We start from the raw sequence: 19,744 nt of genomic DNA on the forward strand, positions 1-19,744 counted from the left end.
TAACCTGAGGAAAATATAGGTCAGGTCCAGTTTGTAAAAGTTCACACCATCTTAGGAGATGTATTGCTCTGTCTGAGCAAGAGCTGAGGGAAGATTTGTTTTCAGTGCAGTTTATCTGTCTCTCTGTTTGCTCGTCTGTCAGCAACGCTATGCAAAAAACCACAAAATCCAATTTTACGAAGCCTGGTCGAAAGGCAAATCAAACGTCATGGAAAAACATGACAAAAACAGCTGCGGATCTGAAACACTGTCTTTTGAATTGGAAGAGAAAATCTGACCTTTACATAGGACTGCATTCTCTCTGTTCTCTTCTATTTTTTTTTTCTCTTCAACATTTCTTTTGGATTATCATTAGCAGTACTTTTAGCCTGATCTTTACATTGTGCTTGTACTAATTGTATGGTTACTGTGAAGACAACAAAACTTTGTTGCCTGTCAAGTTCAATGCCTGAGTTCTTTATAGCATAACATACAATACATTTATTGTGTAACTTAATATGTTACTCTAGCACCTCAGGGATGTTTTCTGGTTTGGGTTTTTGTTTGTTTGTATAAAATTATAATCTTTTCAACATTTAATTCAGTCATTTCTTCTTTGTCATAATTTGTTTGACTGGGGACGTGTGTCCCATCTCATTCATATTATGAAGAAATAGATTATTAGAAAGAGATAATCCTAAATAAAAAGACCAGTCTAAACTCTGTTTTATTTTATAATATTTATTCTTCAAAAAATGAGTAAGCTGACAGTTCATGTGTCCTGTGAATACCAAAATGTGTGTAGAACAGTACAGAACAGTAAAACACTTTCCATTATATTTCTATAACAAGATCCTTTGAGCATATGAAAATTCAAAACAAATTGCATTACTCTTTTTATCACAGCAATTCTTTTTTATCATTTTCATCTCAAGTAACAGAGCACAGATTTCTACAAAGAGAGATGTAAAAATATACATCAACATGATCAGTGTTAAACAGAAGGCTATAATTTCTGATACACACAACTATTAACTTGTACAAACATCTGTGAGGAGAAAATGTCAAAATACACCCACATCAGAGGGACCAATTACATGTCACAACTTATACAGGAGGAACTTCCGTCACTTAACACATTCTCAGTTTCTCTCATTTCCTACTCAATCGCACACTTCCTTCTCTCAACAATTCCTTATTTCTTCACCTGCTTACTGTACCCTACTGTACTTAGTCTCCTCCTGAAAAACTGTAATAAATTGTTTAATTCCCTCAGATGCTCTCCTCTGATTGCATTTTCATCAGGAATCATTTTCAAGAAAATAAAGGAAGTGAAAGATTTGGACAAAGCCAGGAAGAGTGGAAAATATTTTGAGTGCTGATGGTATAATGGACTGATCTGAATAATGAGTCCAGCTCATTGTCTCCAGCCATGGTCATGTTGATGACAGGGACAGTGCTTTCAGTCCTCCAGTGGCTCAGATAGCAAAATTAAACCTGGGAGTTTCTCAGTGTCAGACGAGAGGTCAAAGAAACACAAGTCATTAGCAAGACTATTGCTGAGGCATAAATGTGTGATAACATGCAAAGTATTACGATTTCATATGAGACCTTTGTGATTTTTCAAGCCAAGCATGTGATGAGAAGATGCACAGCAGATAAAAGAGGAAAACACTGAAAGAGACAGAAGAGCAGAGGCTGAAGTTGAGAGGGAAGGACAGTACGAGAAAAGGGGGAAGAGATGAAGCCAAAGAATAAAAAGAATGAGGATAAAAAGACAGATGAGGTTTGAAATGCTCATCTGATGTGCGTCCATTTTTCCCTCTACAGGCGGAGCAGGAAATAAAAATGCAGGGTTGGAGGCACGTCTGTCAGTCTGTGTTAGGCTCAGCATAATTACTGTGAAATGACAGATATCCATGACTTAAAGGAGGGCGGCTAGAGGAGAAAGAGGTGTGTTTGAGACTCAGCCTGCGAGTAACACACATCTATTTGTACCCTCGTGATGATTTGTAGCTAAAACAATAAAATAATCTATTTTTTTTAACTGTGGCAGTTGGTTTTACACTGTCTATACCCTCAAGCTTTCTTTTTTAATATGTCCTTCAATTTAGCCGTAAACCTCCTAAGCAGAGAAATTTAGCTATAAAGGGTGATGCCACATAAATCTTCAAATGCCAGTGGATCCAATATGTGCTAATATGATAATCAATAACCTACTAAAATCATTCATTTACATACTGTAAGCAAAGCTTTTGTCTATGCAGACCTAAAAAGATGTAAAAATGCTCAACAGCCCTCACAGTTGTAGTTGGTTCAGGTAAAACTCTTTGCAGACAACAGTTCTTTCTTGCAGGGATTCTCAGAGACCTCCTGTAGCCTCAGTATTAAGACATACTGCAGTATATTTTCTGAACACACTGAACTATGTAGAATGGTCTCCAGGCTGCTACAATTCAGATATTCACGAGGGTACCTAGTATCAAATATAGAGGTACAGCACTTTGCCAAATAATATAAGCTGTGTACAAGACAACATGCTGGTATTGGTCTAAAGGCACAAACACGAGTGTGACCATTACTGACGAGGCACCAGGACAAGTTTTAACCATTGAATGCATGTCATCAAACACATCTTTAAATATTAATGGTTATAAAAGATGAATCAGCTGCTTTAGTTACAATGTTAATTGAAAACAACAAATGTGTTATTTAAAGTTTGTGCAAAACAGAAGCAGACTACATAAATGTGTGATCCCCACCCCCCTATTTTAATTTTTTTTTACAAGACAAAAATGGCACTCAGGGTCATTTGTTTCATTTTTTGTTTTGTGTAGTGGCTGACGATGTTGTTGCGGTTTTAATTTTTGTTGAACTTTTCATAAAGGCAACGAGCAGCTCGGTCGCTCTGTCAGGCGGTAGGTTAGAAATGAGTCTCCTTCTCTGAAATGGTGGATATTTTGCCATCTTTAAGTTTTGCGTCATTGGCAGCATATGGACTGAGAGCAGCATGTTTCCCTCTCATTTTCAGGTCTGGACTGGGAGTTGTCAGCTTCTTTATTCTCTGCAGAAAGTGGGACACAAGAAATGGGAAAGACGTTATCTCTCACCCTCCGACTGGTTATATTAAGGGGAAAAAACTTTAGAAATATAAATGAATGTAAAGACGTAACTGTCTTTCTCAGCAAGTGATTAGTTCATATCTAGAGTAAAAGAAATGTGCTTTTCTTGCTACTTTAAATCAACTAACTTCTTTTGGAACATATTTTATTATCGAGTCTGGAGGTGCTTTGAAGATGCTTGAGTGAACAAGGTAGCATTGATAGCATTGGTATTTATTTGTTCCATAAGATAATGTATAAACAGTTTATATGATATCAAATAACAAAGTCTGTTATTCAGGGAACATATAGTATGTATTTCACACTGATCATCTGCATATTCAATATTATTTCAATGAATGCATCCATCTATAAATAAAACTGTGCAATGCATTGGTATAAAAAGGTAGCAATGAAATCACAAGAAATACAGTTGATATAGTTTCAGACATGACCGCAACTTCACTCATTGTATCCCTCTTTTTATCATCATAATGCTTCAGGTCTGCAAAAAGCCTGAGGCCTCTTCTGATCATCTCATATCAGAAAACACTGTTTCATTTATTTAAACCTCCCTCTAGCAAGGGTGAGAAATCAAACAGCCGCATCAAGATCTTTCTAAAAAAGTCAGATATAAGAAATACAACTGCTGTTTGGTCAGGCTTATTCAGTGCAAAGTAGGGACGTGTTTGGTTAACATCTAAAAAAGCTTTGCTTTTAAGGCTAAACTGTCATCAAGAAAAGTCTTCAATCTCCAAGAAGAGATATGTACACCAAGTTCGGGTTCTGTGTTATAGTCCTTTCATATTTTTTGGGAAGTGACTAACGTGACTAAAGCCACAACACCTTAATGTAAATATGTAGAGTGAGCAATAAATCATTTTCTTGTTCTATCTATATTTCCTTATTATTTAGGGTAAGTCTGGAAATTCTAATGAAGGGAATATTCGTTCTGTGTGCGTTTTCACCTCAGAAAAGGTGCCCGGAGTCGTCCCGATCTTCCAGATCATCCCCAGTGGGATGCAAACCATGGAGGACATAGCCATGAACCAGCCGATGCCATAACCCCAGTCAGGGTAGGTGTAAACATTGTTGTACTTCAGAGGTTTGTATTTAATCAAGAAGAACAGGAAAATTGCCTGCAACGAAAAGACAAATTCTGTTTGTAATGTCGTTTAGATCGTGATGAAAAAACAAACAAAAAAAAAGGTCCTTGCTTAACAGAGCATGCGTCATATTACATATAGAAATATTTCTGAATTTCTTATGAAATATGGACAAAGCCTCCCATTTTGACAAGAGAAGCCCATGCAGAAATGTATTAATCCTGTATGTTATGTGACAAGCAGCACAGTGCAAAATCGGTGGTTCCCAAATAAAGTAAATAAATAACATTGTAAAAAAGTATATCTCAAAATGTTCTGACTTCTTTCCTTTTCTGTTCCCTTAGGGATTTTTTTTTCCTTTTGAGTTTATCAATCATTTTATCAACCATGGTGCTAATTGAGAAAAAGAAACAGTAAAGCATAGTATGATTTATGGTGGGACTACCTTGTGAATGGAAAACTGCGACTCTGCAGGCATGCGTAGTTTTGAGTGGTAGTTCACAAAGTGATGGATGATAACTGTGGTTATTTTAATCGATTTTATGCAGACTCTGGAAAAATGCAAAAAAAATGTTGCAAGCAGTGGTAAAAAGACCTCCCTGCTCCACCATCTATAGATGTTTCAGGATACAGTAGGTGAAACACCTGGGACTCATTGACAGCAGCAACAGGCAGCAGTGCCTCCAAAGATGTTACATCGACCTGTTTTAGAATTAGGACATCAATTATAAACTGTGCATAAGAAAAGCTTGCAGCGGACTTAACATCATCCATTGGTTTGTTGGTTTCTGGACAACCATTTGAACTCTCAACATTATTATTTTTGCCACACTTTGGCCATTTTATGTCATCTTAGTTTATTCTATTTTTTTTTCTATATAAACCAGAAGTGACCATATTAGGAGAGCAGCATGGAGCTGAGCGTCATTAGAAAAGCTCTCTTTGAGAGCTAATATTAATATAATGATGAATGATTATCTAACTGATTTTAAGCTTTGTAAGACTGTATAAACAGTGAATCCAGTAGTTACCATAATGCCAAGCTCTGCTGGTGGCAGGTGCTATTTTGGAGAACTTCAAATTGCCTAATTGTTAAATTGTGCTACATAAATATATTTGGCCTAGTGCCAGGACCAAGTAGCATTCATTGGTATGCTACTTTAAGATACTTCCATAGTAGCCTCTTTGTTATCAAATAATTAGTAGCAGTCAAATACTGGCCTTAAAATATTACCTTAAAAGATTGGCTACAGAGCACAATTACATAATTCAAGTTATTTGATAGTATGTAAAAAAAGATTAGCTTCAGTATTAGCTGAAAAAATAAATCATCCATCCATGAAAACAAATCTAGATCTTCATCCTGAGCCTTTCCCTCACCACTGTTGTGCCTATCTATGTGTCTTTTGCTGTTGTCATTGTTTCTGTGTTGACATTGGACTCACAGCACAGATGCCCGGGGTCAGAATCATCCAGCACCATTTGATGAAGAAGACAGGTTTGTAGCCAATCATGTCCTCAATATTTAGGTAGAATCTGTCACTACCTGAAAGAAAAATATATTTACTCAAAACTTTCTGGTTGTATCATCAAAATAATTGTGTGATTGATGTGTGCCGACAGCTTATGACTGTGTAAACAATGCTGCTGATTTGTTGTGAACAAAATCTCGTCTGAAACGTCATATAAACAGAGCCAACGTCATTCTGTAATGCCACATGGCACAAGCGTCTAACTGTATTTGTTGACAAATTGTCTCTTTAAATCAGGCCAATAATTGTATCTATGAAGTGATGTCTAAACTCAAAAATAAAAAGGAAGATGTTTTTACTCCTCTATGTCTTTGCTAATGGTATCAGATGTACACAGCACAGAACAGCATAAGCAAGACAAAAGAAAAGAATGGTTCTGTTATGGTGCTCAAATGATTTTTTTCAATATCTAAAAAAAAAAAACATAATCTTTATGTCTTGCATGCACTGGAGAGCACTCTCCAGCAGAGGGCAGAAACGAAATATCATTCCAGCTTAGAGGATACAGGCAGGAGAAAAGCAGGATACAAGGTTTGTGTAATTGTTTGTCGTCTGAGCTTAAATGTGTTACAGATGTTCAGCTGACAAAAGGCAAAGTCTTTCGAATCTGCAGAGTGAGATGACAAAAGACTCCTTTTACATTTCAACTTTTGTGTCAATTTAAAACAAACATCTTACCGTACACCCAGCCGATACATATAGACTCAAATATGGCCACAAATAGCAAACACATCCCGCTGGCAGCGTATGAGTCAAACAGCTGGAAGACGTACATCCCTCCCTGATGGAACAAGACAGGTGTCAGTTATCTGACACAGTCAAAGAAGAGCATAATTTAGCTGACAAACTTGATGTCAATCACTTATACCTGACTGCGCTCATCAGCGATTTGCTATTAAGGACTCATTTAGTGAACAAATATTCTACAGACCTACTACTGGTATCCATTAACTGTTGAAATCAAGGATTCTTCATGTCTTTATAACAGTTCATTGCCTCAGGATGTTTAGGTTACTGATGGTCATTTTAATCAAATATCAAAGCACTATGATGTATTTTCTTTCTATTGTTGCTTGTTCTATATAATCTAGCTAAATTGCTCTTCAGCCCTTAATTTACACTGTGTTTTAGACCCCCCTTATGACTGTGGCACACTAAAAAGGTTTCAAGATGACTGAAGGAGATCAACCTCAGCCAACGGTATTGTTCAAGGTATGTGAGGTCTTTCGGTCCAAAATTTGATATTATCCCTACTTGCTCTTGATAATGTTGATAGTTATGACCCATGCGCACATATTTAAGACATAGTTTAACTTATTGTAAAACATTAAGAGCTAGAGTGGACACATTTACCCCGTGACTGTATCAGGTATCAAATCCAACTACATAAAGCACTAAGGCTCACTGAAGATAGTTTATCATCCACACAACCCCAGCTCAAGAAAACTAGTCTCTTCTGTCTCTGTCCTGAAAAATAAAATATTGGATTAATCTGACAGCAGGATTATCAAAATATCTTCTATATATCTTCCATGTTTCAACAAAGTATTGAACTACACTCCCACATGACCCATTAAACTATGAATCCACAAACTGTGACACTTTACTCGTGATGGCTCTTTGGCAGCTGACAGGGAAAACATAACTAGAGTGGAGGAAGTGGTGGTAGTAAATGCACAGGTCAAACCACTGGAAACTGCAACTCTATTACAGACAAAACACTGAAAGCGTAAAATACTTAAAGGTGATAGAGAATGATTGAATGGGGCATTAATCCTTGTTCTGTGATGTGATCTGTAGCCCAAAAAAAATAGGTTGGGTCTGTAATGGCTCAGAACCTCCCTAAAAGGCTCTCTGAAACAGCTATGTTACTATGCTGGGTTTAGAATGCGTCGTTTGCCCTTATTGGCGTCGTTTCAGAGCTTATCTGGCAACCTCATTATGAAATGCAGGTAGGTGTTGGCGCTATTTGGTTGCCGTTGCTTGATTGGCTGCACTTGCTCTCACTGAAAACAGAGCTATAGAGTAATACACTGACTGAAAAGAAAGCTCATCAGAATCAGAATTCGTTTTATTGCCATTGTTAGTGAACAGTGTTCACTAACTAGGAATTTGCTGTGGCGTAAGGTGCAAACATGTAACATAGGATATAATAATAAAAAATAAAGAATAAAAATATATGAATATAAAATGTACAAGGTGTGTACAACAATACACAGTATCCAATATACAGAGCAACAACAGTGCAGCTTCATTAGTGCAATTTTAATGATGGTAAAGTGACTGGGGCAGGTTATGAGGTGATTATGAAGTGTTCATAAGTCCAACTGCAAGGGGGAAAAAACTGTTTTTGTGACGGGAGGTTCTGGTCCGAATGGAGCGCAGCCTTCTGCCCGAGGGGAGTGGTGCAAATAGAGAAGGGTCAGCTGTGATCCGACCTGCTCGCCCCATAGTCCTGGAGACGTGCAGGTCATGGATAGATGGGAGGCTGCAGCCGATCACCTTCTCAGCGGAGCGCACACCTCGCTGCAGTCTGTCTGTCCCTGTCGGAACTGACCCTCTACTGAGCAAAATTCCGACTGAAGCCTGCTCGGAATCGTGCAAGGTTTGTGAAACTGTACTCCGTGAAATGCGCAGCGCAAAGGAAAAGTCGGCGGTTGTATGTACTGGGGATGCTGTTTAAAATAAATAAAAGCCATTGATCGCGAACATTGCTTTCCGTGATCGTAGTCCGCTTTCACAGCCTTGGAAGGCTCACCAGTTCCTCTTTCTTCGCCGAAGGGGCGTGTCTGAAACGGGGTGGCTGTGGATTTGGGTGTGGGGGGGCGATTGCTGAAAAAGTGACATCATTTTTTCACAAAAACGGATTGTCACGTTTTCTGGGGGATATTCAAAAAAGGGGAGTACTTGAAACAGAGGTTCTGACACTTGCTGGCACTTCGTGTGTACTCCCCACAGCGGGGAGACTCAGAACTAACACCAAAAACGTGAAAAAGACGATTTTGATTCTCTATCCCCTTTAAATATTGTATTAAATTCTTCCCGTGTTTCATGGCCATTATGGACACTAGAGAACTGTGTAGTGCGTTAACTGTGGGGGTGGATGGAGTGCAACACACATAGGGACATAAAAAGCTTTTAGTCAATAAAAAACTACGTGAGGAACTAGGTTCTCCCCCACTGGTGCAACATAAGGATGAAAGGACTTAAAAGCACAGCAGAGTTGCTTATGTTGGTCTTGACTACAAACTGTATGGGCTGGAAAAAAACTGTCCCAAAGCTGATATTGGGGCTATTTTGAAAATACCCAGGGGATGTCACTGAATCACAAGATCAAATTATCTTTAATTTATTAATCAATAATCTGTGTCAATTGTGATTTAAGTATTTCAATCTGTTATAAAGACTGATGGCTTATCTACAAGGTACCTTTCTCGATTTCGTCTCAGGCTGATGATGGCTGGATGACAATATCATGACAACATGATGATGACAGCAAAAACAATTTTGAATATGATGATGATGATGATGATGACAGTGATGCAACATCTACATAGTAACAAATATTTAGAAGAAAATCAAGTTCTATCTCAATGTAAAACATTTTGAATAAGGGCAATGAGCTTTAAATGTAGTAAAATGTTCAACATACTGAAAGTTTTAAAGTTAATAGATATAGGTTGTTCATATGCATGCTTCAGAAGCAAACTACATATTTTGAAATAAACACAGCTTGAAAACTGAATGGGTGCTGTCTGTGGGTGAAGTTGCTGTTTTACCTCCATGCACATGATGAGTCCTATGAAGAAGGAGACTATAGACATGCCAAGAATCAGCAGCTCCCTGCGGTAGCCTCTTCTGAAGGTGTCTGGGTACATGTCAACCACAGCTGTCACTAAACTCTCCACACAAACAAACTGAGAAAAACAAAAAAAAGTAGGATAGATTATAGAATGCACTGACTTTTTGCTATTTTTCAATTTCTTAGCTATTTCAGTGCAAATTACACTGCATATACAATGTAGTACTGCTGTAAGACTTTAAAACAAATGCATGACCTTAAGGGGATCAATTTTATCCCTGCCTTATTGGTCATTGTTTGTTAGACATTCTCACCCCTATGACACTAACCTGACTGTCCAGGCCAAGGAAGATCAGCATCATAAAGAAGAGACAAGCCCAAAGTGGAGACAGGGGCATCATGGTTACCGCTTTGGGGTATGCAATGAATGCAAGACCAGGACCTGCATGACAAAAAAGACACAAACATCTTTCACTATTACTTTCATCAAGAAACATAAAGAATGCTAATGAACATAAAAAGGGCTCCACAGAGAAAAACAGTGGTGGATGATAACTTGTCTGTGGCAAGTAATCCTGTTACAACACAGAGGTGGCAAACACTCTTAAGGTGGAAGACATCTTAATGCAAGTCTACCATAAAGAGAAGATTTCACCAGGACATACAAATTTACTTGGTGGTGCGACAAATGCATGGTAAGATTTCTCCTGCAGGATTTTTTTCTTTCCAAAATAGGACATAACACTGGACTCACTTTGATAATGGTTGACAACTACCAACACAAAATGTTGCAATCTGACCATTTTCTAACATTTACTGTGACACTGTGGTGTTTCTACGTGGAGGATATACTATTACATGCCTGGAATGAAACTGGGCTATATTCTATCTATTTTCTGTTCACAACTTCTTTTAATACTCCCTAATTATCACAAATTAAGTGAGTATTTATGCAGTATATATGAGAATAGTTATGTTGGCATCTGATGCTATATTGCCAAACTACCAAACCTTACTTTGATAAACTTAGTGGAGATTTGAAGTACAGCTAAAGTAATAACTAATGTATTTTATTTCTTGCAAATTATTATGATTGTACAGCAGGGCCTTGGTGGGGGATTCACTTTCTAAAAACTTGCGTTGAAGTTTAACTTGTGAGAGGTTGATATTTTCTCATTACTTTCATAACTGATTATTATTTCTACACCAAGGCAGAGCTTTGAGCAGACTCTAGGCTCTAATTTTAGGGTTTTCACATCCAAAATGTATGTATAATAAATTTAAAGTAATTTAGTAGAAGATCTAGTTTTTCAGGAGCTAAAATGTAATTGGACAATTAACTTAAAAGCTTTTTCGTGGACTGGTACGGGCTGTTCCTTTGCTATTACTTCATTAACTAAGCGGGTAAATGGTTGAGAGACTATTCCAAGTGTGTAATTTGCATTTAAAAGCTTTTTCTGTGAATCCACAACATGCAACGTGGCACTGCGCACAAATGAAACCAACCATCCTTAGGCTGCAAAAACAGAACAAATCCATCAGAGAGACAGCGGAAACATTATCAGTGGCCAAACAAACAGTTTGGTACATCAAGAGAAATAAAGAATGCCAATGAACATCACAAGGGCCAGGGGTCCACAGAGAAAAATAATGGTGGATGATAGCTTGTCTGTGGCAAACAAAAGTAATTTAAAAACACACAACAATAAAAACTACTCTTGAGGATGAAGACATCTTAATGCAAGTCTACCATAAAAAGAGGATTTCACAAGATCAAAAACAGAGCGTTCGCCACAACGTGCAAAGTATAAATAAACCTCAAGAATAATGAGGTCAGACCAGCTCTGACAGATGAGACTAAGCACGGAGAAAATCAAACAGCCCATTAAGTGAAGCATTGAACATCATCTGTCAACAAGTGGAAGCAATGTGGTAGTATGGGCATACATTGTTTCCAACAGCACTGGATCAGGAGTCTTTAACTCTGGCAAGTGGGTTGTGTGGTCCTTACTCTGCCTTAGGACAAAAATCTCAAATCTCTCACTCTCAATCCATTTAAATAAATCATAATGCAATGGTCTAAAAGCCGAGGTGAGGAGTGTGGAGTTTTATATCTGGGAAAGTTGATCAATTTTACCACAATATGATGGATAAGAGCACAAAGACCAGATCTTTTTCTAAAGCATCTGCAGTCTGCAGGGTTGCGCTGTCACAATAGAGTTCTGGAAGTTGGTTTGATTTTGATTTGGAAGCTTTCTATTGTCTGTATTTTTTCTTACCCGATTCTGCCACAGCCTCGATAGGAACATTTTGTTCATAGGCCATGAAGCCCAAGACAGAGAAGATGGCAAAACCTGCCACAAAGCTCGTACCACTGTTCAAACAGCACAGCATGAGGCAATCCCTGAGGAGTAACACAGAGAGGAAGAGAAAGAGATCACACCTGCTATTAAAACTGTTGCTGAACTTAACACTAGAAAGAAGACAAAAAGCCTTTCTCTCTCATTCAGTCTCATGCACAGTAAGGTTTTGCATATGAAAAATTATAATTTCTAATAAACTTTCACCCGCAGAGCGTTACCTGTATTCCTTTAGCTTTAATACTGACAAGTATTCCATAATAAAATCTGATATAAAAGCTTCATTATCTCATTTTGTTCCATGATTACTTTTATTATCTACTACTGTAGCATGTGTATCCTTACCTGTAGCAGTTATTGTCATAGGCATTGTAACTTCCGAGTGCAGTGAGACAACCCAAGCAGATGGCATAGGAGAAGAAGATTTGGGTTCCCGCATCCACCCATACCTAGTATATAAATGGGTGTAAAGATATAGCATATTTAAAAAAAGGTTAAATAAACACAGCATGAAGTGTTGCAGTAAGCTGATGACATGGCTTGTTCTCTGAACTCAACTGGATTACTGTACTTTACTATGCAGCTGTTCAAAAGATTCCTCGCTTTCTGCCAAATTATAGTTGGCAAACATCTGTCTGGTTGATATAACTCATAACTTTCACACACATGCCTCCATGGGATTCTTTTCATACTTTTTGTCAATTTCACCTTTAGTGGAGAGACCAACATTTAAGGCATATGCATGAAAACTATACAGGGAGAAATAAAAGCATGATGTCAGTCTTCAACAAAAGACTACTACTGGATCTTGCTAAGTTTCTAGGCCCCTTTCTTATTTCTTTTGCTTAAATTCAGTTGTACAAACAACTCAGTTGCCAAGAAAATATGTTGCCATCTTATGCTTCTAGAAACCAAAAATATACATCATGTCTACTTTCCATATGTTTATATTTTGAAATGCATGTTCAGTGTCTGCACACTCAATGTACCTATTACACTATTCCTTTTTTTTTAACTTTTGGACCGATACAGAAACATCTTTGGACTAAAAAACGTCTGGGTTATCAACCAACCAACAGGGCCTTATTAGGAGGTCGGCGGGGATGGAAGATGGGAACAAGACAAATGCTTTTATCTGACAGACCTGTGTATTACCTTCCAAGTCACTGTTTCAGTCTGAGGGCAATTTCTCTTGTTTTTCATTGGTTTTATACACAATCCAAAGCCACTTGGACAAGAGAAAAATATGCTTTAAATAGTTTTAAAAAACATGCTGTAGCTACATACAGAAGGTGCACATAAATATTTCTGGTTTCTAAAAAATTCATAATAGCAACATATTTTCCTGGAAACTGAGCTGGTACAAGCACAGCACCCGAAAACTTCTGCTCTCATCACTTGTCACATTCTACATCTAGCTCATATTTTAAGATTAAGATTAAGATCAGATTTTATTGTCATGCATACACACGAAATTTATCCTCCGCTTTTAACCCATCCAGGTTGGCACCTGTTGACACACAAATGCAGATGCACAGGGTCACACACTCAGAGACAGATACCAACCTGGAGCAGTGGGCAGCCGTTCAGAGTGCCCGGGGAGCATGGGGGTACGGTGCCTTGCTCAAGGGCACCTCGGCCGTGATAAGGAGGTGGACTGACACCCCTCCAGCTGTCAGTTCCATCAATCTTTTTGAGTGGTGAGAGTGGGAATCTATTCGCCAACCTTCCAGTTATTGGACGACCGACTCTAACCACTGAGCAATTACCACATCATGAAAGCTTTTCAGCTTTTCATTATACAAGAAAAAAAATCTTTGTGTGATTTTTTTATTTTTTATTAATTAAACCACAGAATAAAAAGTAATATAATATGCTTTTCCATTTACAAGAGATTATTATGATGGTATGCCAAAAACTGACTTCTTTAATGAAATCTCACATCTCTATTGTTACCCCATCTTTCAGCTTTTCATCCTACCAGTAACTGTGACGAAATAATGGCTCTGCTCAGCTGTCTTCTTTTTCTTCAGAGAAGCGCAAAGTGCACCTGCATGAATAATGGAAAATCCTAAAAGCAGCTGCAAAGTCTTTCAGTGGCTAAATGTTCACATTGCGCTTCACTAACTTCCTTCCTTTATACTGTTTGGTGGGATTAAAGGTGGTAAGCAATGGTGAAGGTTTAACGACACATTCTATGTGCTTCATCTGTCTGACTCTAATCATTATTGACAGTAAAGAGACATGATAGGGAAGATTAGTTTAATTTCCCACAGTTCAAGCATAGGAATGCTGTTTTTCCTATGGCTTACTTTCTCAAAGGTTATCTTGAATAACCTGGAGTACAGAAAATGAAAAAATTTTTATCAATTGAAAGGCCATTCCAGTAAACAATATCAATTGTATTTGTCTGGTTCATTCAATTTGAAAGGTAAGAGTTCTTTAAACTCAAAACCATCTGCACGGCTACATAACATTATAGTAACCTTCTTAACCAGTCTAGTGTTGTGGCTCTCTCAGTGGCAGTGGTTATCTGTTATTCCTATACTTTGGTCCCTAAAGAAACAAGTCAAAACCTCAAAAACTGATCATAAAATTACCATAAATTAGACATACATTCATGGTCCGTAGAATATTAATTCTATTGACTTTGATGATCAAATGACCTTTCCTCCAGTCCCTCCCCAATGGCAAACTTTTAACTAATATGGTGAAATATCTCAATTTTGACTTCATACAATGCACTAGAAAACGTGACTTTATGACTCTCACATTTGAGCTCTTGTGCATCCTGCCTCTTTCAATGGGAATTGAGATGTTTCTGCAACCTGACTGGAGTCCATCTGTGGATGAATGAATTTACTCGACGTCATTAAAAAGGGACACACCTCTGATCAAACATCAGAATAAAGTCATGGTTTTGAGAGAATTGTCTGTAATGAATGTGAAAGCACAAATCTGAAGAAGGACACATGATTTTTTTCTGCAGTACTGAAAGGCATAAAAGTAAACAAGCCTCCATCATCATGAATGGAAGAAGTTTGGAACCACCAAAGGTAATTTTATATGACAGTTACAAGCATAGCTGAGTCAAGCTATGGTTAGTTAGACCTGACTATTTCATTGGCTCACCATAATTGTCCCAGTATACATACTGACTGAAGTATGTACGACACTGAGACAATTTTCATTAATCTAAACTCACACATAGGGAACTTTGCAGACAGAGTCAAGCAAAGCAAAGGCAATAGAATAAGAGATTACCCATAGGCCTACCTGTTACCTATACAACAGAGTCAAAAGCTCATAGTTTTATGTTTCACAAACTTTATGGTGTTGCTTTATGTTACTTGAATGGTAAATGTATCAGATGACAATGTAGTTAAAAAATATATAAATTTATTAGAGCAAAGCAACAGTCCGAAAATCCTTTAAGTGACAACGAGTAGACATGTAGTCTTAATGGGTTAATTTAAGTCATAGTTTCTGACTCATTTTGCTGTCTGACAAAAAGAAACAGAAACAAAATATGACTGAGAGCAGCTTTCTTTGGAATGATGATGTATTATCATCAAGTATAAATCTTGAGTATGTGCAGATCTTCAGGGCACATTCAAGTCTAATTGAGTATATACATTCAATTGCTCTTTAAATGTGTTAGTCTTGCTTTGGGAACTAATTTTGTACAATACATGTGTACATGTGTTTCAAAAGTCTAGTTTTAGTTGAACAACTCAATATTTTTTTATTTTTTTATTAATTAATAATTTAATTTTCTTTTTTGTTTCTGGTGTCATCTCAGATAGCAGAAACTCTACCAGATGGGAGGACCTTACAGAAGGACAACCATCTGTGCAGCACTACTGTAATCAGGCTTTGATCAGGCTCTGTGGTAGAATGGTCAGTCCTCACTAAAAGGTACATACCAGTCACCAGGGAATACTCAGACCATGAGAAGCAAAATGTCTGATCAACCAAAACATTTTATATTTGATTACAATTCTCATCAGTGTGTGTGAAAGAAACAAGGCATTGATTTTCAACTCATGAATATCATTTCTACAGTCAAACATCAGGATGACAGTAAGTTTTGTGTTTTTTCTGCGGGAGGGACTGGGAGACGGTCAGGAAAGTGAGGAAGATACAAATCCTCTGGATTTTTATTTTTTTTATCCAAAGTACTTAAGATCTTAGAAAAGGATCATATTTCAACATGACAACAACCCTAAACATACCACAAAAAAAATAGGATCTGGAGCTGTACCCAGTAGAGCAACTCCAAAGAGGTCTGAAAATGGTTGTGCATTAAGGGTCTGCATCCTAATTGGTATATTTTTCTTGCAAGAAGAATAAGAGAAAGTTTCAAATCAAAGGTCTGCCAAGCTAACAGGATTACACCTATAAAGGACTAGAGACTAAGTGAAGGATGCTAATACGTAAATAGGATTTTACATTTTTATTCTAAAAAAAAAAAAAAACACACGAAAAACTTTTAACTTACCATCGGTGTGAACAGTCTGTAGGTTCACATAAATAAAAATCAATTAAGTCAATCAATTCTTAAAGTATTTAAGATACTTAAAAAAAAAAATGGTTAAAGTATGAAAATATTCAAATGAGATTGTATAACTCTTGTCCCTCATGCAGTGCACAAAGTTCAGCAGCCCAGGCCCACACAAGAACTGCAAGTATTGTGGCCAAAATAATTCACAGTACTAACATTATTGCAACAGAAAATGTGTATCTACATTTTCATTTTCCTTTATGCATATGCAGATGCATGAAGACTATATCTTTACCAATACACTGAGCTAATCAAGGCAACATTTCTGAATACAACCAATGACAAACAATAAAATACCACACTAATAAGAAATATTTTTTGGTATACACACTTTAAGCTTAATGCACTGTTTTTTCTCATTTCCTGTATCTCCGCAAATCAAATTATTTAGGTTTTAGTGGATATTACATCTGGTTTATCAACTACACAGATATTTATGTATGTAAGATTCTTCCCTGAGCTTCAAAATCTGTATTGTGAAATTGGTTTGCAGAGCAACACAGGACCCCGAGACCCACAGATCACATGGGGTGCTAGCGAATTCAAGCTTAATGCAGCATGGCTCTTTGAAAACTCTCTCACATCACCATTCAGCCACTAATCTCATTTCCCCACCGAAAAACAATTAACAAACGCAAGGTCTTCACTCCCTCCTGGGAGTAACCACGGTAACTTCTGTGACCTCACAAACACAGGACTGTTCCTGTGGAAGAACAGGGCTTTCTCTCCTAATGTTCATTAATGTTCCCTTTAGTTCAACCTCGGCTGATGGCCGCACAGCACAGGGAAACCTTAAAGGCCCAGACTCAGAGAGAATCACTTGTTGATGTTGTGCCTAATTTGGCCAGCTTGTGTTTGGTTATGTTGAGACTGCGGCTCCAGGAAACTTTTTTACTGTGTGAAAGCTAGATGACACTGGCTGTGAGATAGTGTTCTTGTAATGTAAATGTACTACTCACAGTGCTCCACACATTCCCCCTTTTTTATGAATGAGATCCATAAGGTTAGGATTTGCATGTGAGCTTCACCATTAAGACATTTGGCTGAGGTGAATCAGTTAGATTTCAGTCCCCACAATGCCTAAGGGCCACACATCAAGTATTGTAAATTCATTTTTACAGAATACTCACCATATGATATATCAAAACACTTCAGTTGGTCATGCAAGTCTCAGTTTTACAAACATGGATCAATTATGTAACAGTCTTGTTATTTCAGTTTTAATTACAAACAACTATAAACAAAATGCCCAATTGTTTTTATAAAATATCTTTGATTAACCAATAATTGACAAAAGGTCAGCTTTGCTCAGTCTCTCCTGCTATTTAAGACTTAACATTAGCAAAAGAGAACAAGTGATGCTGGATGTGGTTTCAGAGTAAGGAGCTCTACAGATAGTTGGAATAACGGTCATTAAAGAACAGTTTTAGAAGGTGATGAATGGAAAAGAATGACATGCAGAATGGCTGATCAATAACTCAGTATTGAGAAAGGATTGTATGCAGATTGTATTTTCCTTTTAACACAAGTCACAAATAACAGATCTGAAGGTGCAAACATGGTAAAAAAAAAAAGCACCATTATCTGTTTAGACTTTCACTTTAGGAGGGTGACTTAGTTTATAACCTGCGTGTGTTAAAATAGTTGAGAAAAGTAAGGTTGAGGGATTAATGGTTGATGACGTAATCAACTGAAGATACACAGCAGAGCAGAATTTAGCTGCAGCTATGAAGCGCACACTGATAGGGATTATTTGGTTACCTGTATATAGACACAAAGTGTCTAAATAGGTTCCAGGATAATACTTATCAAAATGTAGTACAAGCCGTTCACTGCCTCCGAAATGGAAATAAAACCTTGGTTATACAAAGATACAAGAGTGTCAAGCCAGAAGTCTATCTACTATGGTTCGGAGCCGTAAATCTGGAAAGGTTGCAATACAAATAAAAAAAATGTGGAGCATGACAGCTACTTTGTGGTTGGTCGTCCATAGTTTTCCACCAAGTACTGTTGAGCATGGACTGTCACATTTTTTCAAGACTACCTCTTTTTATATTGAACATTTGTTTGGTTTGCATGTGAAATCAAAGGTTGCATGTGATCCAGTGATAAACAAACTCAAATTAAAAAACTATAGAGTAGTTTCTTCTGGATATTTACTGAAGACAGCAAACAATATTGTAAAATATTAACATTACTGCTCTTATTAAAACAAAAGTTTGACCATGAAGACAATAACTTTGGAATAAGAAAAGTAGGGGCAAGTAAGCAAACACACAATTCTTGTTCTAATGCCTGGAAATAAAACAAGAGTGTACAAGTGTGTGAGAAGTGTAAAGAGGAGGGGTGATGCACAGAAGAGGGTGAGGAGGAGGAAAACAGCCAGAAAAAGAAAGGTAGAGGAAAGATGGGAATGGAGAAGGCATGATGAAGTTCAGGGCTATAAAAAGAGAGAACAACACTCAACCACACACACTCCACACAGACTGGTGAACAGAACAGAGCCCTGATTGTTCCAGAGGAAGCTTATTTAACATTGGTGTCAGATGTAATGTCCTCTACCGAACAGCACCCTTTCTTTGTCACTCTTCTTCTTCTCTCACTGTGCTGCTGTTTGTTTCTTTAGTTATTCATTGCCTTTTTCCCTCACTCACCATCTATCAACAGTACTATTTAATTTTCTTAAAACAAATTCACAGATGTAACTCATTTCCTGTGCAGTAGCTGGAAAGCCTAAAATGAGCAAAATATTTTATACAATGTTATACCTACAGCATGTTAAAGTGCTTAAAGGAGAACTGCGGTATTTTCAACATTAAGCCTCTTTTCTGAGTCGTCTGCAATGTTTTAGAACCCCCCTCACCGCTTTTTTGATGTTTACTGCTGTCTCCGGTATTTGCCTAATTTTGATTCTTCTCAACCTGCTTCAGAATGGCAAGTATGGTGCATGTCCCAAAAGGTCCGTAAAAGCACCATAAACGTCCGTTTTCAAAATCATCAACTCACCGGAGTGGTTACTGGTGTGCACTGGTAATCCATATCAAATTTCGTTGTGAAAAGTTGCTTCTGTCGTGTTTTATTTGGCAGCTCGTTCATGTTCGAACTATTTTCTTAGCGGTGACGGAGTAATATCAACGAACTTTCAGTACAAAATGTCAAATAAAACACGACAGAAGCAACTTTTCGCCACGAAATTTGATATGGATTACCAGTGTACACCAGTAACCACTCCGGTGAGTTGATGATTTTGAAAACGGACGTTTATGGTGCTTTTACGGACCTTTTAGGACATGCACCATA

General features: G+C 37.5%; 1 protein-coding gene across 2 annotated transcripts in view; it reads right to left on the minus strand.

Annotated features, from left to right (window-relative positions):
* Positions 1–704: 704 nt before the first annotated feature.
* slc6a11b (solute carrier family 6 member 11b) overlaps positions 705–19,744 on the minus strand; it is a 30,065-nt gene continuing 11,025 nt past the window's right edge. For both annotated transcript variants that reach the window (XM_075461380.1, XM_075461379.1), the window contains exons 8-15: positions 12,226–12,329; positions 11,800–11,924; positions 9,850–9,962; positions 9,498–9,635; positions 6,397–6,499; positions 5,632–5,732; positions 4,049–4,219; positions 705–3,043 (exon numbers count right to left, since the gene is read on the minus strand). In XM_075461380.1, coding sequence (XP_075317495.1) covers positions 2,903–3,043; positions 4,049–4,219; positions 5,632–5,732; positions 6,397–6,499; positions 9,498–9,635; positions 9,850–9,962; positions 11,800–11,924; positions 12,226–12,329 — 996 coding nt within the window. In that variant the 3' untranslated portion in view covers positions 705–2,902. The remainder of the gene's footprint in view (positions 3,044–4,048; positions 4,220–5,631; positions 5,733–6,396; positions 6,500–9,497; positions 9,636–9,849; positions 9,963–11,799; positions 11,925–12,225; positions 12,330–19,744) is intronic.

This window comes from Odontesthes bonariensis, chromosome 3, assembly GCF_027942865.1.
Source record: "Odontesthes bonariensis isolate fOdoBon6 chromosome 3, fOdoBon6.hap1, whole genome shotgun sequence".
Taxonomy (NCBI): domain Eukaryota; kingdom Metazoa; phylum Chordata; class Actinopteri; order Atheriniformes; family Atherinopsidae; genus Odontesthes; species Odontesthes bonariensis.